Source organism: Halichoeres trimaculatus, unplaced genomic scaffold (genome assembly GCF_033239565.1).
Source record: "Halichoeres trimaculatus isolate MK-OKI-2021-1 unplaced genomic scaffold, fHalTri1.1 fHalTri1_scaffold_1, whole genome shotgun sequence".
NCBI lineage: Eukaryota > Metazoa > Chordata > Actinopteri > Labriformes > Labridae > Halichoeres > Halichoeres trimaculatus.
Genome location: NW_027437179.1, coordinates 28,948,931 through 28,965,091, shown reverse-complemented (window position 1 = coordinate 28,965,091; position 16,161 = coordinate 28,948,931). Strand labels below are relative to the sequence as shown.

General features: G+C 38.5%; 1 protein-coding gene across 1 annotated transcript; it reads left to right on the top strand.

Moving 5' to 3' along the window:
* The first annotated feature begins 9,983 nt into the window (after positions 1-9,983).
* mrps16 (mitochondrial ribosomal protein S16) lies at positions 9,984-14,745 on the top strand. Its single transcript, XM_074674969.1, has 4 exons — positions 9,984-10,170; positions 10,380-10,410; positions 13,929-14,195; positions 14,350-14,745. Exons 2-4 carry the CDS (start codon positions 10,398-10,400, stop codon positions 14,484-14,486), a joined length of 417 nt encoding a protein of 138 aa, XP_074531070.1. The 5' UTR covers positions 9,984-10,170; positions 10,380-10,397; the 3' UTR covers positions 14,487-14,745.
* The last annotated feature ends 1,416 nt before the right edge of the window (positions 14,746-16,161 follow it).

The window sequence follows — 16,161 nt, the reverse complement described above, 5'->3', positions numbered from 1 at the left end:
ACATGCTTAAGTGCCTTTGAGCAAGACAATGAACCCCAAATTGCTCCCACTGTTGGTCAGTGGTGTGTGGATGGGCAGGAAATCTACCATCAGTGTGTGAATGTGGTGTGTATGGGTGAATAAGACTAGAATAGTGAAGCGCTTTGAGTGGCTATATCAGTACTAGTCCATTTACCATTAAATACCAATGTGTTAAGTTATATAATGTATTTAAGTTATATGTATTTTTTTAGTTACAAACTCAAAAAAATGTTTTTGACACAAATACCTGTAAAGCCTACTGTTTATATACAGAAGATGTACAGGAGAAATTGGTAAGGGAATCAATTAAGAATCAGATCGTTAAGTGGGATGGAAAATGGCATTGGTATCAGTAAAACTGCATCAGTATTCATTCCTACATTTGACCATGCTAAAAAAAAATGAGCTCTTCTTTAATTATCTGAACATTTTCTGATTTGAGAAAAATTAGTCAGAATGTAAATGTTTCAGTATCCCTTTGAATCCAAATAGGATGACACATTTGTGTTTCAGTGGGCATAGCTGTGTTCAGGGGGAAGTCCGCGTGGACAGAGAAAGACATTGGCTGCACCACTACAACCTATTTGTGTTCACCTAACAACAGTTTAAATGAACGGCAGCTTTAATCTTAATCTTAATCTGCATTTAATCACAGTTTAAAATAATCTCCATACTTCCTCAGTTGAAAGTCAGACTGTAGATATGCAAAAGATATGCAAATGAAAGTCTTTGCCAAGTCAGCCGTTGCTTACTGCTGGCTACACCACAAGTCCCACAAAGTCTGCCGTCACTCCCAGAGGCATGTGCAGCAACAGATGGGAGCTAATGTGTTAAGAGATACTGCTGCTCCAAATAACTGCAAAAACTTAAGACAGATTTTTCAGATGTTAAAAACTTGCAGGATGTGACGCATACAAAAAAGTAAAAATGGTTCTTTCTGGTGGTGTGTTCCTGTCTGGCACTGATGTGATAGAGGTTGGTGGTACTCACATTGTGTGGTAAAGGATAAGGAAAACAACATGTGTTATGTTGACATCTGAGTCTGGCGTTTGACTTATGAGTCATGGAGACATCCATAACTCATGTGATGATCAAACAGAGCGAAAGGCCACTCAGTGAGGGCAGCTTTCTTTGCATTCCATACGGAGAAGAGGCATATGGAGGAGGAAGAATCAGACAAGGAAAAACTGAACAAAAGGTTCAAGTGTGGTTTAAAAAAAAGAGAGAGAGACAAATCTGACATATCAGGCCAGGCAGGGACTGAGAAACAATGGTGGATGTTGCCTTCTTGTTGCAACACCATCAGAGAGAAATCAGCTCTGTGGAGAAAAGCAAGTTGAGCAGGTGATATCACACGAGCAGGCAGACTCAGCTGGAAGGGTGCAGGTGGGTGCTGGAAAGGGGGGATGGATGCGGACTGGGAGGGGGGTTGATCTGTGGCAGAGTGGGTGACATCCTGTCAGTGCTGGTTAGAGTGTGAATTCTGTGTATCCTCAATAACACCTTCGCTTGGCACAAGCAGTACGAGCAAGAGATGTGGAAGAGGAAGTAAAGAGAAAAAAAAGAAAAGTGTTTGTGTTGTTTGAACATGTGGAAGACAATAAAGACGGTGGACAATAAAAACAGAATCTTAAAATGAGAATGATCTCAAACATTGGAGCCGGGAAGAGAACAAACACGGAAGAAAACAAGGAAAAATACCAAAAAAGCATGAGACAGGTGCATCTTTGGTGTGTCAGGGGATGCAACAGTGCTCCTTTATCCTCTTCACACAATACTTTAGGAAACCTGTTGTCTGTACTCCTTAGTCTCTTATCACCTCACAGCAGAGCTCACCTGTCCTCTCTTATTTAACGCGACGGAAAACCAGCGAAACACCTCGCTCTGTTTTAACGTCCCACAAAATCACACTTTGACTCCGTGAGTGGTTTGTTTAACGTTTGTTTATGTAGGGGTGGCGTTGATCCGGAGTTTAAAAAGCCATGCCTGCTACTCGGAGCTGTGCACAAACAAGGCGCCATGTCACAGCCAAGCGCTGATCTTGTGTCTTTGATGATCAGACCGGTACAAACACATGGAGATAATGCAACATTTTAAATGGTGTGTAACTTGTCATGGCCGCCTACGATGTCCCTAAGATAAGACAGCTTGTGGTTTAATGTCAGTTTGCTAAGAGAGGGGCAGCATTGCAGGAGGAAGTCTGTGTTGCTACTGGGTGTTCGACAAACAGGTTGCACTAACACCTAAAAGTAGAATATCACAGATGAGAAGATTTCCCTGAAGCATGCACGAAAGTGAGACTAAATCTGGGTACGACTAAATCAGGGAACAAGAATTTTGGGAGAATTTGGCCTCATGATATTTGTCACTCTGCTTCAAATCTCTTCAAAGGTTTCACTTGAAAACAACCAGAAGCAATTTTCTATTTATTAGATCATTTTTAATGGTCAAATTAGAGAGAAATCTACTTACAGTTTGCCAAATAGGTACCTGTTTTTGCAATAAATTAAGCACAAGGAAAATTTTTCTCTGTATGCAAAGAAACCTACCTTCAATGTGAAAGACCACAGGTGTTCCAGCTTGTTTTTTATGCTGTGACAACACTGAACACCAAGAGTACACTGAAGCATTTAGAGAATTTTGCTGTAAAGGAATACTGTGGGTTGCTGGCATCATTTCATTACAGTGGCCAGTGTTGCAATCCATTTTACACGACCAAGAATGCCCCCTGTGTGTGTTGTACTTGCGCAAGTGTGTGTGTGGCATGTGATAGGAGCGAAATGCTTGGGTATCACGCTCTGATGTGCATGCCAAATCCACTTGTCCTCTCACACAGCCTACCAGCGTGGCTCTGCAGCTTCAGCTCTGCCAGCACAGGTCTGGAGAGAGTGACAGCACAGGAAGCAGGTCACGACCCCGTCCTGCAGAAACCACAATGTGATGTGCTGACTGAGGGTGGCCACAAATTACCTTTGACCGGCTATAGTTACCTGGTCTGCCTTGACTCATAATGTAAACTCTTACCATTCTCAAATAGTGTTTTTTTTAAGTCAGATCCTATTATGTGTCACAAAAAACAAGTGTATAGTGGTCAATGTGTAGCTTAAACATTAAATGTATTTTAGCCCTCTGTGCTAAACCCACATGCAGAGTAAGCACAAAGAAACAAATTGGATTAAAAGAGCATCCAGATAGTCTTGGCTGTGTGAACTATCCTACTTCATAGATAATAATAAAGCTTGTTTGTATCCTGTGCTTGTGGTTGACAGGCTATGTATTTACTTCATGTATTAGTTTAACATTTTTTCAAACTGTCTTTCACAAGTTAAAAAAGTGTAGTAACTAAATGTTCTGTTATGATGTTAAAATCTGAATACTAAGATCAATTCAAACCAGAAAATTGGTCAAAAACTAATCAAAACCCATTACATGCTTTTATACAGAAAAAAGAAACTGTATTCCCAAGTGAAAACCCATTCCTAATGATATTACCTGCTGTAGTGTTAATCACGGATCTACACAGAGTTTACAGCATAGACTGCTTATTAACTGTATATAAATATGGATGACGACCATCCCCTGGTTAATTAAATGAGACCAAAGTACAGCATTAATGGACACGGTCATATTGGCCTCTGTTTAGTTATTTACTTGTGTGTTTGATAGGACCAAATGAAAGAATCAGAAACAGAAATGAAGCTAATATGAAATTTCTAAAACCTGCAGTTCATTGCATGTCCATGTAAGGCTGGATCTGGAAGTCCCTCATACAAGTATAGACTGTAAAACAAAGACCGAAGTAATCTCTCTCTGCCTGAGGTGAGGTTGCCACAATAACTACTCCCCCTGGTGGCTGGCTACAGTAGAGGTCAAAAGCTCTGTCTCTTCCATTTATTCTAAAGGGGCTGTGGTGAAACTGGAAATAAATAAATAAATTAATACACCTCTCTGAAGTGTTAGTATTGGGCTTCACTGTGTTCATGTTCTCTTTTTCTTAAAAGTTTATTTTTTGTTAGTTACGTTAAAAAGTGGGTTTTATTACACGTTTCACAATGATTGACAGCTGTCGTTCTTACGTGGACTTTTTAAGGAAAAGTAGTATGACAGAAAAGAGAACCAAGAAGAGACTAGACTTTCTGATAAAAGAAATTACACTTTTTATGTTATCCAACTCGACATGGATTTTCTACTGCACAAACTGGCTGCACAATGGTGGTGCCTCAAGTGGGGGTATTTTGACTTCAAAACTGTACCAACCCATTTACAAAAGCTGATATGTGCAGCAAAAACAACAGTGTTGACAGTCTGATATAAAAACTATTTTAATCTGAATGGTTCAATTCACCACTGAAACGCACTGCATGGGAGCGGCTCTATAACTCAGTAGTTTAGAAGATATTACCATTATGTGTTTTACATCAGCAAACCTGGAATGCTGCAGCTGTTGGCAAAAAAATGAAAGGCCTGCCACTAAATTCACCTCTGTGTCTGTTATTAGGTTGGCAGTTGAGTCATGTTCGGTCAACTTTTCCAATATGGCGTCCACCGAAGAAAACCCTGCCACATTCTGCTTTTAGCATAAAAAATAATAAAGTAACTTCTCTGTAGAATGAACATGATCAAACCATGAAACCATGTTCCACCTGTATAGTAAAGGGGGCAGGCTCCGAGAGTAATTAGGACCAAGACTGCAGCTAGTCACCAGGGGGAGCTCTTGGTGTTTTGGCTTCACTCTTAGATAGTGGTTGCATCATCCATGCATTTCGTCTTGATTGTTAATTCACATTACCTCTGATGTAGTATTTTTTTCTTCATGCGTCAAATATGGTTCATGGGCTTTGTTAAAATGACTCAATGAGTTCAAGTTAGTCTAAGGTCTGTGCTTAAAAGACAATGATGAAAAGTGATATTTATTCCAGAAAGTTCTTATCAAACATTGGTTAATGTAAGGGATTTAAGGTAGCTGTTTGAGATTTGGTAAGTGTTCAAATCTTTTGTAAGGCTTTTTATCTTACATACTGATCAGATGGAAACAAGATAGATAGTCAAACATGGTCTTCTTTTCCGTTATTCCAGAGATCTTTCAGAGTCCTTGGTACTGAAGAGGAGTTACATTTATTTAAATATGGCTTTAATTCTGTTTAGAGTTGATGAGGAATAACCTGAGGCCTTGTTTTTTTTTTTTTAATAATGAAGCTTCATCCCATTATTTGAAGGCTTGCATCATGAACTGTCACTCCAAGCCTTCTAAGAGTTGACTAATTCCTAAAAATAAGAAGAAGCTTTTGAACAACATTGGACCATTTCAAGGAACTGATTGGTTTACAATATTCATTTAGTATTATTGGTGCAGAGAAAATAGCCAGAGTAATATTAATATGAATGATAAACAATATTTTCATAAATTGATAACTAAAACTTTAAAACTGATACGTTTAGCTGTTTTTATTCAAAGTATAAGAACTTTAAATATTTGTTTAACGCAATGAGTTGTGTATCACCCACAACATTTACTACTTTGTTGATTGAGGCAAACAACCACATGCTTCTCAATTCCAAAGAAGATAGATCATCTTAGCTTTAATCAGAAGTTGCAAGAGAAGAGCAAACTGAAGAAAAAACATCAGCAAAAGAAAAAGTCTCTTTGTTGATGAAGATAAAAGTAATGCCTCCATTTTGCATGCTGCTGCAATTTGTCTCACCACAACCATCTGAAAGGTCCTTCCAGTGAAGGAAGATCACTTGACCCCCGTCTGTGACTGAATCTCGTCTTTCCATTAGGTGCTCTCTGCAACCATAACGTCTGCCTCCGCCCCAGCTGGACACAGATGCTTAGAAAAACCAGGGGGCATCACAAAGCACTCACAGACTACAAGTCACACGGCGCCTGTGATTGAAAAGACCCATTATTTGGACTAATCATGCAAAAAAAATCTTATGCATACGCTTTTCCTTTAAAAAAAAAAAAATCAAAACAACAACCTCATAAAACTGCCATCTGGTAAAAATAAATACACAAAGTGCAGGCTGAGAAAAAAAACAAATACACAAGTAGTTTAAACGAAAAACTACTGCTCGAAAGGTCTGCTTTTTTCCTTTTCCTGCTCTATGCACAATCAAAGAGAAAGGATAAAAAGAAAAGATGCAGTTTTGGCAAACAGTAAAAAGACTTTCCACCCCATCTGTTAAATTATTTGAAAACAGTTCTAATGCGATATTTATATAATATAAAACAATCTTATTTTATCATTTTTTAGGGGATGGAGTTTTCCCCTCCTCCTGTGAAGTATGCATTTCTATTTATACAAAGTATCAGAAAAACAGTGATAGAGCAGTTATTCAGTTCTTGTTTATCATTTCTGATTGGCTAAAACCCCAGAACAATGGTAAATAACTCTGAATATTAAGAGTTACACCAAGGACCATCAGGTCTCACATCACATCACACATCAAAAGGATTTGAATAAGTGTAAAGTTTAAGACATTGTGGTAAAAGCATTCGTTTCTGACGGCACTGGAAACAACACCGAGGATGCTTCACCATTGCTCTCAATTTACTAAAAAAGCACAGAACTTTTAATTGGTTGCTACTTGATTATTGCAGAGGAGTCAATAGTTTAAAAAAGAGACAAGAAGTCTCAGAAATTAGCAGGTGGTGTTTGAATACAAAAGAAGCAGAGTGAAAGAAATGTCAAAGTGAAGAAAACAGACATAAAGCATCCACAAACAACATGGTTTAAGCTTTAACAGAGTAAAAAATGCCAACTGAAAAGTTATGGGGAGAACGTCATACAGGCTGTCATTTTCTTCATCTAATGCAAATAAATTAAATGTTTCAGTTTAATGCTGATTTGATCACAAGAAGTCTGGTATTTTGTCATGGAAGCTCTACCAGCCGTCAACTCATAAGGATTATTTTCTTTTAACAGCATAGAAAAATCGTTTTCATGTTAATAGGTGAGACAAGCGCTCTCAACTCTGGGGTCCTGCAGCCCACCCTGTCAGGATTTTATTCCACGTAATCACCTGCTCACTATTCATTATTCCCTACTTGTATACTTGTTGGAAAAAAATGGACACTTAAACTGCCCACAGCCGTGAAATAATCCAGCACATAACATTTACACAACAACAACTTGTGACTTGTGATTTAGCCTCAGAGTAGGCAGAGTTCAGTTATGTAGTTATGTTATAAAACTGGAGTGTTTTTTCTCTGTAGGTTCTGAGTATCAGTGCAAAACTAAACAGCTCAATGCAGCAGACTTATATTTGGCCGGTATTTCACTCACACAAAGGATGATGAAAAGATAACCAACTGTGAGAAGAAAATAATTTTAGCTTTTGGAGTTTTAGGCAGATTAGGCAGATTTCCTCAAGGAATATGAAGAACTTTATGAGGACTGGTGGCTTACATTGTTGTGACACATCGTGACTGAACCAAGAAATCGCTCTGAATGTCAATTTTGGCTATTTTTTTTTTAATACGAGCATCTCATAAGGCCTCCAACCCAAACCAAACCTTTCCACTTGCTGTGCTTTACATAGATAATTTTAAAAACTGTTCCAGTTTGTTTGGGTTTGGGGAGTCCAATTGTTCATATAGACCAAGACACCTCCCACCTTGGCTCCTAACTGATTGGTGTTAATAAAGAGCCTGAAAAATCCTCAATAAAGCAGATCAAACAGTGTTGAGAATTGTAGAGACACCTGAAAAGAATTGATTCATGCAAAGTAGCAGTTTTACATTTCTAACCTAAGTAGTGTTTAAAGTGCAGACCTATCCTAACCCTGACTCCAAAATCAACATTAAGACTAAAACAGAAAATATATTTAATGATACTTAATAAACCCATGACCTCAAAGGATTTCAAATGCTGCTCTAATTCAGTTTACAGAGGTAGTGTGAGGTGCTTAGAAGATATTAGTGGCATCTTCTGCATAATCAAATTATATACAGACATCTCGTACTACAACGTCTGGAGCAGCCCTTTTCTTTTAAAGCAGCCTCTGTTTGCTTTTTTTTTTCTTCTTGAAGTAAAATATCTGGTCATCTGAGCGTCCCTAACCCAACTGTCACAGATGATTAGAGGAGGAACAACTCGTCTTGGTATCCCAGAGAGCATGGGGTCCTCACGAGAGAGTGAGCCACAACTTGAATCAATGTCACCGTTCAGATAATCACGCATTGCCGATTCACCATGTAAGATGCATTTTGTTTGCTGCCTAACTGTGTAAAGCCTCTATTCATTTTCACATTTTTCTGCAGAAAAAAATGTGGTCAATTCACTAATGACGTTTTACTCTGGAAATTTCAGTACTGCTTGATAAGAAGCAATGAAACATTCTGCTGGTTGCTTTAACCGTTCTTGTGACAAACCAAAGTGAAAAGTTTTCAAATGTTTTTATATTTTGTTAAAGTATTTCTATTACATGTGTCAGCTCAAGCTGTGCGTAAGTGTGCGAATATAATAAGTCAAATGCTTTTGTTGTATGTCAAGAAAATGTTCACTGTTATTTTGAGTTATTAAAGCATTTTGGTTTTTGTATTTTTCACGTTTCCCTTTCAAAAAAGCAAAATAATAAAATGAAATGTTAATATTGTAAATTATATATACATATTGAATTGTAATTAATTATTGGGGAATTTCAAACAAATAGGTTGAATAAGTTTGATAAGTCATACAAAAAGGTTTTGTTTTAGTACCCTGATGTTATGTTTCTTTTATTTGTTTGCAGTTGTAATTGGTTTTATGTATGACGAGTCATGCAGGGGCAGAGGGATATTTTCAGAATTTCAAACAAGGGCCCATCTCTTTTGTGAGTCTTCAGTGACCTCTTCTCGCAGAAAACCATGTGGTTTTTTTTACACACACAGACACAAACACACAAACAGAAAAACAAGCTTGACAGAACAGGAGTGTGAAATCACCATGTTCCAAGACTGTAGGGACTGAGGAAGGGGGGGAGGGGGTCTCAGGGGGCAGAAATCTCAGTGCACTCGGACGACATCAGAGACAGCGATGAACGATGAATTCATGAACACTCGCAGGAAATCATTGTTTGATTTCTGCTGGTTCCAACAATGAAACTAATTTAGAACTAAATGCATTTCTTGTAGAATGTACCACACATGTGGAAGAGACATTAAAGACAGCAAAGGGTGGAGAGAAGATCATAAAGAGGACATAAATGACTGAGCACTTATGACATCTGCTGACAGACCACATAGTTTAGAATTTCAGCAATGTAAATGAAAGTTGTAACTTTGTCATTATTTTCGTCACGCTAATGATGTTGTACTCATGTCATGCTAATTATCTGAACTAAAAGTAGAAACTGGAATGTACAGAGGTCCAGGCACTGGTTTCTATTATCAAAGTGTTAAAAGAAAAAAAAACTGCTGCACAGTGGAATCTGTACATTATTGCTCATTCCTTTCATTTTCTTTAAGTGCATTTACTTAATGTTGTAAGTAATATAATGACTTTAAAGTGCTTAATTGTGCTATTTTTTTTCACTGTGTGTAATGCACATAAACTATTGTAAATTGTCATTGTATAACTCAAGTTGGTTATTCTTTATGCCAGTATATTTTTTGAAACAGAACATTTTAGATATCTTTCAATATCTTTAATGCCTCTACTTTGATTCAAGACTTTTATTTGTGGTATTGCACTTCAAAGTGTAATGTCACCGTCTCTGGTGTATTTCTATCACATCTTTCTAAAAGTAATAATATAATGAAAAAAAATTCTGCACAATGTTAATTTGATTTAATACTTTTTTTCCACTTTTATATTTTTAAAGTTGCTATGCATATGCAAAAGTGAATCAGTGTGTAGCTTCATAATTTTTTAACCACCAAGCTCAAACTTTCTTTTGCAATACTCAGTCAAAGAACCATTCAGTTTCACCAGCTACATTAGAGAGCGATACAACAGCGCCACCTGGAGCCGAGTGAACACTACGGCACCTTCACAACTAACTACGTAACTTCCTGTTTAAACATGGCTGCGCACTGACAAATGTCACGTTACCTTTGCAGTTGAAAATACCAAACTTTACGCTTAGAAACTACAGCCTGTCGAGGGGGGTAAAGGGAGGACACCTGTAGATATTCTTACCTCGCTTTGTTCAACATCTGTACAGGTATTTTTTCGTTACAAAACTTGAAACGCACGAAGCATCAAACAGATGCTAGGTACTGTTAGCATCAGCTCAACAACACTAACGCAGACATCGTCAGGGTTACTAGGTTTTAAGTAGATGTGTGACAGTATTTGACTTTCCTCTGGCGTTGTTTATAAAGAAAGCCTCTTATACTAGTTGTGTTTAAGCAGATATTTTGTCTGTTGCAGGGAAATCCAGCCAACAACATGGTCCACTTATGTGAGTATAACCTTTATGTGTCTGCTAGACGTTTACATGTTGATGCTACTTAATCTATCTTGTAAAAGAGATGCTCGAAGAGTTGAAAATATATAAATAAATGAAACATCCAGACCAAGTAGCTTCACAGCTGTAACTGACTGAATTTATGCTAAATAGTGACTTGAGCTTATACAGCTTTTAAAACTCTTGACAACTGTTCGGGTTTCGAGGAATATACTGATGTAGGTGTCACATAATTGACTACACTTGCAAGTGTATGCTTTGGGTGGTCACTTATCTTTTGGCAGTAACAACTGTGGGGGTTTTCTTATCCTGAACCTGGCTGACGATCCGATCCTCTTTGCTCGCCTCCTTTGGAGCCAGCCATGTTGTCGCGCCATATTTATACGGTAGCCGAAGACAGTCAAACCAAACCAAACCGAATAGTTTCTGTATTTTCAGATTTTTATTTGACGGGGGGGGGGGGGGTTTGTATTGTTAGAATTTTTATTCTCACTACTTGGTGTATACCTGTGAGCAGGGCTTGACATTAACTTTTTTGCTCACCAGCCACTGTGGCTAGTGGTATCCTTGAGTTACTAGCCACTCAGTATTTTCACTGGCCACAATTTGTTGTTGGATAATTATGTTCAATATGATTAAAGCCGATGATAACATGCTAAAGTTTACTTAAAAAAGATTTACAATCTCTTCAAATGTAAATGACCCCTATGAACATTCAAAACAAGACTACATCAATGTTAAAATCCACAGGTCCTTAATCAGGTATTCAGCTCTGATAAAGTTGTGTGTAACATTGTGTTCCTTTCAAATGAAAATATGCAGTCTATTAAGACATAGTAATTAAAATAGTAGTTTGTTATTGCTTATAATAAAATGGTAAAGGGGATTAATTGAACTGATAAAAACTCAGCAAGAGACACTGTCTGCTTAAATATTTATTAACGATTGTAATCAGAAAATCATTTCTTTTTTCATGAGAATGACAATGAAGGAGAGGTAAATTACATTTCAGAGCTTTCATCATCAGAGTCATCTTTTTGCTTGTCTCTCTGCTCCATGTTTGAGATAAAATTCAACCCGCCAAAGTGGCCAGTGGGAGCGGCGGTGTTACCAGCCACTGCCGAAATCCACCCGCATTTGGCCGGTTGGTTGGTGTTAATGTAAAGCCCTGCCTGTGAGGATTTTGTCAGTGATTTTGAAGTGTCACTTTTATATATTTGCGAGCTCACATTCAATGATTTAAAATGAGATTATCAGCACCAAAGTAGGTTATCTCTAAATTCTATTTCTCAATATCAATGGACCACTCAGGGAATCCATTTACAGCAAAGTCCATATGACAACGCTATGCAGGCTGGCAAAGTTTAGGAGGGAGAAGCTGTTTTTGATAATGTGCATTATAACACACATTTAGCAGTTATACTGCAGTGGGATGTTCAAACTTAAGAGTCTACCAATAAAATGAAGATTGAGGCTACATTTGCTCTGCTTGGTGAGGTTGGAGTTGGTAGATGAGCACTGGTAGGACAGAATTATGATCCACTATCCCTGACAGAAAAGTTTTAAAGCAAGGGGCTGTGAGTAACACTATACAGAAGTCTGCTCATCTTCTTTGCGCTAGGCCACACTACAACCTAAGTTTACAAAGTTTGTTAAGCCGCATTTCCACCAAGCAGACCGGTTCGGATGGTCTCGGTACGGCGCACATTTGGCGGCGTTTCCACTGACTTATCCCGGGACGGATCCCTAAAAACCAAGACGCGCCGGCCTACTTTTTTGGGACCCTTTCCTATGGGTGCCATACTGAACCGATCCGCTCTCGGAAGGTGGAGCACCACACTGCAGACCGTTGATTGGTCAAAAGAATCGTCACTTACCCCGACAGCGGCTGCATTTCTCCTGGCCGCACACAGACTTCTCTGAAATGAAGCTTGATTGCACTTTGTATCAAAGAGCTACATGCCAATCACAGAGAGGACGAAATGCTGCATGTCTTCCATCCGTGCTCTTTGTTTACTGTGTCGCGTTTTTCTTTTTTGTTGGATTTAATCGCGGGGTAAGCTGCTACAGCGTCACGCTATTGTTTAAAAGCTGCGGCTTCCGGCATCCGGCTTACACGCCGCCTACCATGAGAGGGCACAGTTTGCTGTGGAAACACAAACGGGATCAGGCGTAACTGTACCAAACTGTCCCAAAACCGACCCGAACTGCTTGGTGGAAACGCAGCTTTAGTTGTCCCCTTTTAAACAGTTGTTCTGTATAACTATAAATAAACACATTACCTCATCACTTTGCATCCAATAAAAATTGTCATGTACAAAGAAAGGTAGTGGTCAAGATGGGATAATCACAAACGCACACTTTGACAAGTCGAGTCCTTGCAACAGTAACAGTGCTCATGGCAAACAGAGTCTGTATGCTGCAGAAAACCTAGGGCTGATTATCAGCGTCTCCCCCCAAAACCCTGAGCCCTTACAAACTTAATTAACATCTCCAGGAAAGTGGTTGAGTGCACTGCTTTCAGTTTCTGCAATTGTGGTTCAGATCTCTTTTTTTAAAAACATTCTGTGTTATGTGTTCATTTACCGTGCCTTGTTTGGGGGCTTCCCCTGGGAACCCCCATGTTTCACGTTCCATTGCTGCGAACTGTGTATAATTTTATCACACTAAGTCTGCAAACATGCCACTTTTGGAAAGAGGGTTTTTTAAGGGCTCAAAAAGTCTGCGCTCACTTACTTAACAGTATTACAGTGGGACAGCCCTAAGCCCTCACGGACTTAGCAGGGACACTCCTTAAAGTCAGCCAGTGTGTGAATGTGAACATTGAGACTGGGCCAAGCTTTTCCAGATAGTCCTCACTTTACCTTTAAGAGGTGTAAGAAGTCTTTACTCTTATTAAGATTAAATATGTGGATTTTTTTGTTTAACCAAGCGATCTTGAAGAGGTGCTGGTAAAACTCCAAGAAGCAGCATTTTCTGGTGATCATGAGATGATTTGACTTGAATTGCGGGAGTAGATTTTTCTTATATTCAGCTAAATATATACATATACATACGTACAGATCTGTATGTCATACTGAAGAGAGGCTAGATATTAATGTTAGCCCTGAAGCATGAGAAAGTAAAATGTTAAAAAAGGATTTCAATTGAAAGAGCCTCAACTATAGTTACATTAAATACTGAAAAATTAATGTATTGTACTTTTATGGAGCAAATATCTCTAAATAAACAAGAAAATCTGCAGATGCATTTTTTTCCATTCTTCTTTAACAAAAGTATCTTTTCTGAAAGAGATGAAGAGTATGAATAAGGTTAATTTGTAAATTAGACAGCTGCAAAGTAAAGGTTATTCAGTGCCCATATGAAGCCTGAGGTTTTATCATATGTTTTTTTGTAATCGGAGCCTTTAAAAAACTTGGTAATAGCATTTATCCTTCTCTAACCAAATTAGTAAACTGTGTTACAACAGCTACAAACTCTTCTTTGATGCCTGTTCTCTTTTCCTTCTACAGCCTCACTCCTGCTGAAGAAGTACCATGGGGGTTATGTCGTCATCCGACTGGCTCTTGCTGGCCACAAACAAGCTAATAGACCATTTTATCGTATTGTTGCAGCTTTCAACAAAAGAGCAAGAGACAATAAATATATAGAGCAGCTGGGTACTTACGACCCCCTCCCAAACATCCACAATGAGAAACTTGTCAGCTTCAACTATGACCGGATCAAGTACTGGATCGGCTGTGGAGCTCATCCTTCAAAGCCAGTCTGCAAACTGCTCGGTATGTGTCCACCTCATGACTGTTTCTGCTCAACCAATCCTGTTTTTTGCTCAACTGTTTTAATCATTTTGCTTAAGTTTCAAAGATTGCCAATGCGTCTGCTGTAGTTCACTTGGATTTAAAGTCATGTCTTCCTCTCTCTTTCTTTTTGTAGGGCTGGCAGGATTTTTCCCCTTGCACCCAATGACAGTCACAGAAGCAGAACGTAGGAGAGCGCAGCCAGTGCTGACAGAAACGTCAGCGGAAGCAGAGGATGATCTGGAGCAGAAGGAGAAGGAGCCTGAAGTGTGAGGATTCAGATTTGGGACTCTGATTGTCCAGCACAAAAGGATGTCACAGTCACCTGAGGAGACAACTGATGGATTTTTTTTTTCTATCTTTGAATGGACTGGTATCAGAACATGAGTTTTGGTTGCATTAGGTGCAGCTACAGACGATTCATGATGGAATTGTTTCCAGATCAAACTCAGTAATGAAAGCCTTCTTGATTGAGTGAAATGTCATTTGTTTTTCCTGTTGTATTTGAGTTAAATAAAGTATTTAAATCTTGCATTTGTTTTAGTTTAAGTTACATTTAACCTTTCAATATCTGCTGTTGAGCTCCGATTTAGGTGTGACATTAAGAATCTTAAACTGCAATTTGTCTCTAGTCTGAATTTAAAATGAATCTGTTTCCTTTTTGACTTGCCGATGTTTGAGTTTTGCACATTAAGCACTGACAAACATTTAACTCTTATTTTCTTTTTGATGCTGTATCAAATTCTCCACTTTAACCCTTACTGCACTGCGTGTAATGGAAACCTCTTTAAAACTAACAACCGACTGACAGGAGTCAGGTAATGTTTTACGCTATCACATTACAACGTGTATCAATTCAGCGTTTGAATAAAACATCAGCAGCTGTCATAGTACGCTCACCTGAAGTCAGTCGTTGATGACTGAAGAAACAAAGCTTTCACAGTGTCTAACAAATGACTTCAGCTGTGAATAGCTCTCAAAGTAGATCATTGTAGTTACCACTAGTAACTTCTCCAACAGCAGCGCCAACAGCAAGAAACATTCAGCCATTGTAAGACTTAAGCAAAATCACTGGCTGAAAGCAAAACTTAGCCCCAAATCAATATGTAATGAACACCAACTGTGATTTCAGTTGATTTTTTGACATTGATGTCTAGGTATATGGCTTTACCATAATGACTATGCTTCTATAACATTCAGCTAGTGTGCTAACATAAAGCTTTTTGCAAAGTAGAAGCCAAAATGTCAAAGTAAGTCACATAAAACCAGTTTTGCATAAAGTAGTAATTCTATCATTACTTTAATACCTTCTTAATGAACTACATGTACTTTCTTTTGGGTAATTATCAGGCAATGAGCACAGTTCATCCAGTGCATCTATGCAAACAATCAAATCCAGTTTGTCAGGAGTAAGCTTGATGGGGTGTTGAATGATTTGTTCACTGACATAAGTAACCTCAATAAAAATTTCAGGCCATTCATAACGCACCAGTAAACTTAAGTAGTCTCACCGTCACCTCAGAATGTAAGAACGGCATTTATGTAAGTTCTGCACATGCGTGCTATAGTCCTTTTTACACAACTTGTCTGTATATATATTTTTTTAAATTAACAGTTTAGAATATTGTAAAATTTCGCAGTCCTGATGCTTTCTGGAGCTGCAAGTTGTTTTTTTAAGATGGGCTTCGGGGCATTTTTGCCTTTCTTAATGAGACAGCTGAAAAGAGTCAAGACATGTGGGGAACAGAGTGAGGGAGGATGTGCCGCAGCTGGTTGAGGGTAGAAGTTGAACTTGATTGTCAAGAAAAGCCCTTTAAAGTATTCAAGTGGGCTTCCCAAGGAAGTCCAAAGAAACTAGAGTCAGAGCATAAAGGGCCACCATGGAAGGATGTAGCAAGACATTTTGCAGCAACTGTCGCATTTCTGATATCAAGCCACTCCTAAACCA